We start from the raw sequence: 10,996 nt of genomic DNA, 5'->3' as shown, positions 1-10,996 counted from the left end.
AAGGAACATTGCTAAAATATGTTGAGACCAACTTAACTTGGGATATAGCCTTGCCAGTTGCCCTTATATGGATCAGAACGGCTCCCAGAAGCAGGCTTAAATTAAGCCCCTTTGAAATATTGTATAGTAGGCCATTTCAGGTGTCTGCCCAGGCATGAGAATCTATAAATGCTTTGAAAGATCTAGCAGTTGCCAATTATGTTAAAACGCTGGGCACTGTACTACTGTTCATAAGTTTGCTTCCAGCAGGTCTGCCTATCCAGCTGCGATAGCCTTACATCCTTTCTAGGCTGGAGACCGAGTCCTCCTTAAAACCTGGAGAGTACAGGGGCCTGAATACCACTGTATAAGATCACTGAATACAAGTGATCTTACCTACCAGGCACTCATCTGTCAAGTTAGCGGCAGTAAAGCTGTGAACTCATCACACTCAGGTTAAAGCAGCCCCACTGTCATCAGAAAATGACCCAACTCCTAAGAGACCTTGAGAGCAGTGGATTTGTGAACACTTAGATTTAAAGTTGCTCTTCAAAAAGGGTAAGGACTGAACTTAAAATTTTCATTGTAGAAAGAATCTCATCAGATTCAAATAATTGTAGTTTCAGAAAAAGAATTGTATCATTTACTAAAAATTTTAAGGAATATTCCCAACCTGAAACTCATCAATTCCATTTCACAATCACCCCCTCACCTCCCCCATTTGGCAGGAAGCAGCAAGAAAGATCATTGCCCCCTTTTCTACACAAGATTATGGAATGGACATTTGACAGTAGGGAATTGTAACAGAGCAGGGCAGGGGCTGGGCTGTTAGAGCAACTGGTCTTGCTCTGCCACTGGCATCACAGCACACACCGTCCCCTCCCCTTCCTCTGTATTAAAAAAAGCCTGAATTTGGACTCAGGGAAGATGGGTTTTTTGAGACACTCGTCTGTCTTCTTGATCTGCTAGCTTTCCAACTAAAGTCATTATTCCTGCCCCAACAGCCTCATTACCAGATTCACTGGCCTGCAAGCAGAGCAAGCTTAGGCTCTGTAACTAATAATGGAAAAATGTAATTCATCATCAGCATTGATTCCTCTCCCCAGAAGCAACCACTTTCAACTTCTTTAGGTTTTTAAAAAATTTACCATCATCTTTCTAAATAATATTTTATTGCTATTTTAAACATTATTAAGATGAAGACCTACATTTCTATTATTAATTTATAAAATGCTGTTTGTTCTTTTCTAATTACTTTTGGCCACACTGGGTCTTCATTGCTGTGTGCAAGGACTACTCCCTAGTTGCAGCGCACAGGCTTCTCATTGCCATGGCTCCTCTTGTTGCAGAGCATGGACTATAGAACTCACTGGCTCAGTAGTAGTTGCTCCCCAACATGTGAAATGTTCCTGGACTAGGAATCGAACTCATGTCCCCAGCAATGGCAGGCAGATTAACCACTGGATCACCATGGAAGTCCAAATGCTGTTTTTATTTGGATGGTCCGGGACGAGGTCTTGTGAGCTCTGATGGAGACATTTATTTTGTCCTGCTTGCTCACTTTCAGGAGGTTTTGCCTTTCACTCATTCCCCACTCCACACAACACACAGCTGTAGAGATGACTAACATCCTTTTACATAATGGCTTGGTAGAGAGCAAAATCAATCCCAAATATTCCCATTTATTAAGAATAATTTTATACTTTCTCTAAGTTGATCCCCTAGGATATTTAAAACAAAATTTTTGTGCTTAAAAATAATGTTTGGCTTTGCATCTGATACCTTTTTCTCCCTATGGCTGATCTCTTATCAAGTTCTTGTATTTTGGTAATTGTTAACATTGATAGCTGCTTTCAATTTTTAATCTTTTGTACCTTTGAGATGCATGCTAAGAGGGTTAGTTTACCCCAGGGATTGAGAAACCATTGGGAGCCAGATCCAACCTGCCACCTGATTTTATATGACCAGAGAGTTAAGAATGGTTTTTTACATTTTTAAATTATTAGAAACATAAAAACTGTTGTGATGCATTAAAATTATATGAAATTTATATTTTGATGTCCATAAAGCTTGGCTGTAACACAAGCAAATTCATTTTTATACTGAACAACACAAAACAGTTATACAATGGAAAGAGTAGTTGTGACAAACTGTGTAGCCCATAAAGCCTAAAACATTTACTATGTAATGTTTTACAGAAAAAGGCTGCTACCCCAGTTTACACTCTTTCCAAGGTCCATCATGAAAACGGATGTTCAGATTGGACAAATTATTTTAAATCAACCAAGAGTTTGTGTTCTTTGTCTGAAAGTTTGCTCTTCTTTCAGGGAATGCACCTCAACCAGAAGATTTCAAATCACACACTGGAATGAGAATTACAGGAAGGTAAGATAGCTGCACAGTATTGAAAACAGCTGTTTTTATTATGGGCAAAACCACATTGTGTGGAAATACAGATTATGATGTCCTCTGGCAGGCAAGCATGAGACTATGGGTGATGGAGAACCCAGGGCTCCTTGCCTGCTGGCCTCTGGAGGGGGCACTGGGGAGGAGAAACTTAGTCAGGGCTTTTGGATGGGGACTAGGAGGCAGGCTTTGCCACCTGTGGACTGGAGGCCAGAGACAGCCAGAAGCAGCCCCCTACATGGGGACTTCCAGCAATTTGTCCTTTCTCCAGTGCACGTGTTTTTTACTTTTCCTCCTTTACTGTGTTATTTGGTGTCACCCTGTACCTCCAGGGGCTGAACACTCAAGTTTCAGGAACCAGGCTGCATAGGTTTGGGTTTCAACCCTTCCATGTATTAGTTTTGTAATTTGGGGTGGGTTCCATATGCCTGCCTACTCTGATCTATAGCAATGTGAGAATAACATGATTTGTTGCTTTAAGCCACTCAGTTTTAAGGTGGCTTGTTGCAGAGCAGCAAATAACCTCAAAACTCCTTTAAAAATACCTTTGAAAAAGCATTTATCCAGTTTTACCTCCATTTTAGTCTCCCTCCATTATTAAAATGTCATGTCCTCTACTGTATCCTCCATGTTGATGTCAGAGTCATTTTTATAAAATGTTGTTTCTCCAGTGTTTAAAATCCTTCAAATTCTCTCACTTGACTTAAAGTAAAACAAAAACTCTTGCGTTCTAAATCTATGGGATGTCTCTAATTTCTCCCTTCTCTATGCCCACAAACCTGCCTTTGCGCTCTATGCTCCAAGCAAATGGAATCTTTGCCATCACTGAACACTGTGATCTTTCTATACTTCTGTGCCTTTGTACTGGGTATTTCTTCTCCCTAAGATATCCTTGGGGAAGGAAATGGCAACCCACTTCAGTATCCTTGCCTGGAGAATCCCATGAACAGAAGACCCTGGTGGGCTGTGCAGTCCATGGGGTCGCAAAGAGTCAGACACGACTGAGCGACTAATGCACACACAAGATATCCTCTCCACCCTGCCCTAATTTGTAAAAACTCTCATCAAACACCTCAGGGATTACCTTCTTCAAAATTTTCTTAAAAATTAAAAACCTTCATTCTCAGGCTGAGTTAGATGCCTTTCCTTTGTACATGCCTTTATCACAAATTAAGAATTGGAATATTTTTTTTCAATTCTCCTAAGGTATATAGCTAGTATTATTCTAGACGTATCAGAGAGATTGTAATCTTTTATATATAATTTATATCTTAGGGTTTATTTCTCTAGGGAGAGGAAGGGCACTGCCTCCAGTTAGAATGGCTGTTCTAAACTACAGATTCTTTTGAGAACAAGAATTAACTATCTTCATTACTAACAGAGGGCCTAGTTTGTGCTTATTCATTAAACAAGAACATGTGAATAGTTAATTATCTTCAAAGGAACTCAAAGGAAAAATACAGAAATAATCCCCAAAAGTTTTTAATTTCTGAGAATACCCAAGATACCTAAGTAAGATGTGGTCTCTGTCACATCTTAAACCGATCTATGTGTTCCACAGTGTCTGGTACATAGTAAGCACCTGATCATTTGTGGACATGTCTATTCCCTTTACTATTTAAATGATCTACATCTTGAGTTGTATGCAAATAGGCTTTGCAGTGCCAGTAGGTGACAACAGGTTTGGAACCCCAGCCTAAGAACTAACTACTAGTTTGAATGACCAAGAAGATAAAAGTTCTTCAGAGTCTGGCAAATACTCAAAATTTCATTTCACTCTGAAACATAATCCTTGACCCATGATATGTTCACTTTGAAAATGGAGGTGGTGATATGAGACTAAGAAATAAAACCTCTTATCATAAAGTCTCAAGAAACGTGTAAAGTATAAATACAGTGAAACTTTAAACAGGTAGCCAACCAAACTTTTATTGGGGTTTTATTGCAATCTACTTTCGGCAATAAGGGGAAAGTAATCATAAGAACTCTGATCAGATTTTATTAAACAAAGCAGTTTTTCATGAATGCTTAATGTTAGTTGTATAGTCAAGCTCAGCTTCCAGTATCAACTTGAGTACCTTGTCATGGGAATTTATGCCAGAATGACAACAGTAAGGCATTGCAAGATCCTAAATCATCTAAGATGAAACCATATTTTACATATAATTTTTAGGACAGTATACTAATACTCTACAATAAATAAGGATTTAAAAAATGTGTTGCTTAGCCCTTGTTGAACTAAATTCAGTTATTAGCTCATTCTTTACGTACTCCAGTTAATAAAGGCTTGATTGTACTTCCAGAACTCTGACTTTCCCAAAGATAAAAAATTAGTTAAAGACAAAAATTAAGCTTAAAAGCAACATTCACACTTGTCTTTAAAAGCATGTTCACATCATATACGAGATAATTTCCTCATGCCTGGAAACATGGTTTATGTGGCAGAAAGTCATATACAAAGCATAACTAGAGGGCAATCCTCCCATCTCCATATCCTCCAAAAAGCCACACTTGGCCTCAGTGTAAAAGTTATATTTTATTGCCATGCTACAAAATGTATGAAGTTGGCACTGACAGGGAGAAATAGAGAACAAGGGTGGGGAGGGCAAAAGATGTTGTTACATATACAACAAGGTTTAATCAACAGTGGTAAATTTTGCCAATATTAAAAATGCAAACCAAAATTTAAAATGCTGATATGAAACAGCATTAAAATACCATTTATGCATAGTACAGTATCACTTATGTCTTATTAGAGAAATATGGAATGTTTAGAAATGAAATTAACCGTAAGGGGTAAAATTCATATTTCACGTACAATTTGGCAATGGTAGTCCCACTGTTAGACAATTTTTTTATAAAATACAAAATCAAAAATCTAATAAGCTACCTTTATACAAAGTTGCTATATTTATGCCTTTACGTAGGAAAAAAACATTTATAATGCAAATTAGGACATACAATAATCTTACAATATTATACAATGTAATGAAAATAAAAACATAACACAAAATTTGTCCTTTATAAAATGTATATTTTGCATTTACTAATGCAAATGTGGCACACTGGTGACTACTGTACTATTAATACCAGTCCGTTTCCATGCTGTTATTATCCAATTGTCATAGAATTGCAATTGTAATGATGCTACAAAAGACTTTTTATACCAAAAAAACGAGGAAGTAGGGATGGGGAAGAGGGATGTAAAGAAGAGCAAAGACAGGGTGCTGGTTGGGCAGAGTATATTATGGTATGGTCATAAAATATTTGTTAGTTTTTCAAGCCAAAAACATTTTCTATACATTCTGTGATTTCGTACCAATGCCTTTATTCAAATTTGGCAAACATCAGGGAAAAGGTAATTTAGTACCATATACCTCACATATCAGAGATAAGAAAAAGATGCCAATACATTAGTTACTTCTGAATGTTGTCTCTGATGGTATGTCTGTTTCAAGGAGATATACATATATATATATATGTATATGTGAATATACATATATATTTATACACACACACACTATACATTGCACAAACACTTGGACATTATGGGTTAGGAACAGCACAAGGGGAAATGGGATGTATTTTTTAGCCTGCTAAAACCTTTACCTTGAGGCAAAAATATGGTGGCACATTATTGGGAAATTATGAAAACATAAGGCCCCTGTCCCATTTTTAATAGAACATTATTGAGGTACATTTTTATATGTTGTGCCACTGATATTTTGGGAGGGGGTGTGATAAACACTAGCTTGACTCATTGAACTGTGGGGTCAACATTAATATCTATAAAAACAAAGATTGCTTGGCAAATTTTCTTAAGTCCCAAATGTGATCTATTCTGGATATACTGAGAAGTGAAAAGCTTTTTGCTGAGTCTTCAAAAGTAAAGTGCATGTCTCATCACTCCACAGCAGCAGTAAATTAAAGGAACTATTTGCCAATCTTCCTGGAGGGAGGGAAGGCACCATATTTTCATTTTTAAAGGAAGATGAACCTGGGAAATAAAATACACTGAGAAAAAAACACATGTAATACCCATATCAGTTTCCAACCCTGGTCTGGGATAAAAGCTGCTATGATCCATACAGATAAAAGAGGATTCCATTAGGGAGAAAACACATGATCAATGATTATATTTCCAAAGCCAGAAAGTGGGATCACATGATCTATCAACAGAACAGAATATCTAAAACTAGGTCTGTCTCAGAAAATCTGAAACATATGGCCACAATTATATCCCAATAAAATATCTCATTCTAAAATGTACCAAGTAATTGGTACATTCTTCCAGGACAGAGCTTAATGCCCATTACTAGACTACAGCAAAGGACAAGTAGTGTTCTACATTACTTTTTATTAAATAGGGACACGGGATTTCCAGAGATATCTAGAAATTAATACCAGTTGTATACATCTTCCCTAATACTCGTAGTACCTAAAAATCAAATTCTTAACAGACAAACTGGTCCCATTTTCAATTTTAAAGCACACAGTATTTAAAGCATAAACTGCAATGGTTATATTATAGTTGCTTAAAAAATATAAAAAGTAATCAGAATCTGGAAGGAAAAATGAAAAGGCTGAGAGAAAGAAAGAAAAAAAAAGTACCCAACCTCCAAAATAAGTAAATAGGTCAGCCCTTTCGTTTGGAGGTTAACGTTCGGTCTTGACTGCTTGTTTCCGAGAAAACCATATGCACTGGTTCCGTCGTAATTCTTATTCCACGTTACAAAGATCATCACATAAATTTGGCACAATTAGCAATCTACTCAGAAGAAAGCATAAATGGAACAATACATGAAAATGGAAGCTGCACACCTATACCACTGTACTCTTTTTAGAGAACAGTGAACACTTTAATAAGCACCAAATTCACAGGAAAAAAAAAAATTCTGCTATGCACATAAACCAATGGCACTGAAAATGATAAAGACACCTTTCATAATTTATTTTCTTTATAATGGTCCCACCACCCACTGTCCTATAATTAGGTCATTTACGGGACAGGTTGGATGCTATATGACTGAAACTTTTTTATGCTAAATTAACCTTAATTACATCTGATAAATCCAGATCATAATCTCAGAAACTTCCTCATATTTAGAGGAAATAGTGACATATTTTGCAAGGTTATCCAACCTTCTTTCCACTCTACCTTCTCTTGTTTCTCTAGGATTTGGGAAACTGGAAAATTCTTGACTTTCCAAGAGCTAGACATATAGACTCTATAATCAGTTTACATAAACTTCATTTTCAATCCTAAATTATGACACAATCTCATTGCTATAAGACTTCCACTGTACCTGCTATGCTGGCAATAATCTTAACACTCTATTAAAATCAAGGGATAATCCAAGATCAGCTGTGAGTGAAAGGACAGAAGAGCTGAGGAGCAATCAGTGGGCGAAGTGTAACTGCAGCCCTGTGACTGAGGGGATCACTGCTAAAGTGCTGGAGAGTGCCCACAGAGAAGACACAGTACCTTTAGGGAACTTTGCATGTTAAAAGTACTTCCTTTTTTTCCCCCTCTCTTCTCAGCTGCTTAAGAGATCACCTATGGACACAAGTGAAATTTAAAATTGAGAGAATGCTTTTATCAACATGAAAAGTAAACAGCATATAAATAAATACTGGACAAGGGCAACCCTGTTACAGAATAACAGTTAAGTTCCAAATGAACCTTCAAAACCACAATTGGGCAAAAATGCAAACTAAACAACAACGAACATATACCAATTTCAAAACTATGTACAAACTCAAACATTTTAAATTGAAAAAGACATGAAGCAACAAAGTTAGACATCCCAAACACCAAAGGAAAAACTGAAGGTAAATGGTAATCTAATGGCACAAATGCCTCCAGAGGACAATGTTACTGTAAATAATCTGTAGGAGAGAAACTTTCAAGAGATCATGGTTCAGATTTTTCAAATGTTTTTGGATAAAGTGACCTGAGACTGATTCTTGAGCCTGTTTATAATTCTGATTAAGATACTTGGGCATGCCCTTCAAATGACATCATGAGATGACGAAACAGAAAATCTCATCTCTTTCTTGCCTTTCAACACATCAACGGCACACCATGTTCATGAATGTAGAACTTTCTAGAAATGCTGAAGGCAAAGGAACTGACTGGTACGTAGGAGGTGTGGTACTTCTATTTCCATTACATATGTTTTGGCTCAAGTCAAAAAGCCTACAATTAATGAAATAAAGGATTCCTGATGTTACATGCTGGAGGCCACATACCATGAATAGTGAATCTACAAATAGTACTTTCAAAGCTACAGTTATCTGTTAGCAATGCATGTTATCAAGAGGCTCTGTTTTAAATGCCAACCATGACTTACACATGAATGATACATGAGTTCAGAATTTTGATAAAAATCGACCAGCATGTCACTCACTTCAACTCTCATTTTAAATAGGCACTGTGAAAATGGGAATGCTGCTGTACAGTAATGAGTAGTATATAATGAAATTAGTGTTCTTTTATGAGTACCTGCTCTACATTAATTCCCTTTAAAGAAGCACATGAAATATTCAGAAAAAATTTTTTCTATCAGTCTACAAAAGGAGTTAGTGTTCAGAAATAAAAATGAAGCACTTGCGTCTTCATTTTTTTTAAAAAAAACTTCACAAAGGTGCAAATAATGTAAATGCTTTCCAGGGCTCACATCGGCAGATCAGTACTATTGTGTCTAGTTTTCCTAGATGTACCATCATCTCGCGGCAGTGCTTTCTGCAAATTGGACATAGCAGCAGTTCTCTCGATGTCTATCACAGCATACAGCTCTGTGCGCCTGGTAGGGGTCTGTGGAAGGGGAGTGGTAGGCGTTTTTGGAGTCTGAGGGTTGTCAGAGTCACTGCCACCTTCCAAGTCAACCTGTATGTAATTGAGCTGCCTGTGTTCTAAACTTGGGCGTCTGATATCAAAGTTAAAGACTGTCGGCGTACAGTCCCGACGCCTTGAATACTCTATTTTGTGAGCACTCGCCGGCACTGTTACATTCTCTGTATTTACATAGTTATGCATTGGATCTAGATTATTATGGTAGCCATTGAGAGATGGGGTCTTTGGTCCTAAGTTGTCATCTTCATCCCTACTTAGCTTGCGGGCTTCCCAAACAGGAGGCAAAGATGGTAGATTTTCGTAGTTTAACAATGCAGTTCTTCTCTGAGCTGAGTTGTTGATATTCTGGGTATCTGAGGTACTGGTGGACGGCAGACGACCTCTCCTGAACCCTGAGGCACTGGGGAGAGATAGGCCATTTAGATTTTCATACACCAGTTTGTTAACAGAGGGCGCATCTCTTCGCTCATCACTGTCATAGCCAGTGTCCCATTCTGTGTTATTTGCACCACTTCCACTGATTTGATCTCTTCCAAGTTGTTCCAGTTTCTCTTTTTCCATTAATTGCTTTTGAACTGGTGTTGGTCCTAAGACAAATTTGACTCCTTCGGGTTCAAGAAGAATCTGAGGGTCCCTGTCCTCAATATTACTTGACTCTTCTTTTGGTGTGTTGCTTTCAGCATTAGAAACTCTTGCCTCCAATGGGACATGCACACTTGTGCGGTTTTTCCGTTCTTCTTGCACACCTGTAGTGTTGACATAGGTATGTACCTAAAACAAAACAGGAAAAGTGAGTAGCTTGGTTAAAAGAAAAGAAAAAAGAACAAAAAATCTGCCTGACTATATCAATTAATTAACTTTCTCTCTATATTCTTCAAAGCTTTTGTACCTGTTTTTTACTAATAAAAAGGTTGGGAGGAGGTGGGAGAAATGTAGAAATGTCTTCCTAGCTGGATAAAAGAATAACTACTTTAAAATAGATGTGATGGTGAAACATGATAAGCATTCTATAAAAAGTCAGGAACAAACAGGGATTATTACTTTGATGTTCTAGAAATTCTCATCAGTGCATTAAAACCTGATTTAGAAATAGGAAATAACAACTATTAAAAAGGAAGAGAGAAATTTATCATTATTTATAGATCATCTACTATATAAAAAGATAAACCTTATTAGATTTAATAAGAGTTCTATAAGATACATAGATATAAAATAGGTTCCACCTAGTAGGAAATTATCACTATTTAGAAAAGCTCATGGTATTTGGGGGAGATAATAGTCTTTACATAAAATCTGAAAAACAAAAAATAAAATTCAAAAAGAGGGATATTTAATTATAGTAAGAACTCATTTAACAAGTAAAAAATACAAAGAAATGTATTTTAAAACAGTGAAAATTTCTTAATGATAAACAGTTATACTGTTGACAAAAGATAAGTACAGCTAATTAATACACAGACAATGTTCAACCAGGTACATCATTCCTAAAATGAAAACAGATTAGTTGGGAATATTAAAGTGCTCTGTTAAAAACAGACAAAATCTGCCTTACTGCTAGTAGTGCACTATTTACAAAAACTGTAATATAAAAAGCTTTCCTTTGATGTTACTGTAAGAGAACTGAGCATTAGTTTTGTCCGTCTTCATCTATAGATGCACCTCTCCTGTGGACCCACAAACTTAACTGTAATGCTAAGTTTCCTTCAACACCTATACATATTTGGGTATATGTCAGCAAATATACGCTTTGTCCTC

At 36.8% G+C, this 10,996-nt stretch overlaps 1 protein-coding gene across 4 annotated transcripts in view; it reads right to left on the bottom strand.

Annotated features, from left to right (window-relative positions):
• Positions 1 to 4,307: 4,307 nt before the first annotated feature.
• Positions 4,308 to 10,996, bottom strand: part of FRS2 (fibroblast growth factor receptor substrate 2) — a 109,728-nt gene continuing 103,039 nt past the window's right edge. For all 4 annotated transcript variants that reach the window (XM_070370576.1, XM_070370577.1, XM_070370578.1 and 1 more), the window contains one exon: positions 4,308 to 10,012. In XM_070370576.1, coding sequence (XP_070226677.1) covers positions 9,062 to 10,012 — 951 coding nt within the window. In that variant the 3' untranslated portion in view covers positions 4,308 to 9,061. The remainder of the gene's footprint in view (positions 10,013 to 10,996) is intronic.

The sequence above is a fragment of the Bos mutus genome, chromosome 5, assembly GCF_027580195.1.
Source record: "Bos mutus isolate GX-2022 chromosome 5, NWIPB_WYAK_1.1, whole genome shotgun sequence".
NCBI lineage: Eukaryota > Metazoa > Chordata > Mammalia > Artiodactyla > Bovidae > Bos > Bos mutus.
The sequence above is the reverse complement of the archived record's forward strand: the minus strand, read 5'-3'. Positions and strand labels throughout refer to the sequence as shown.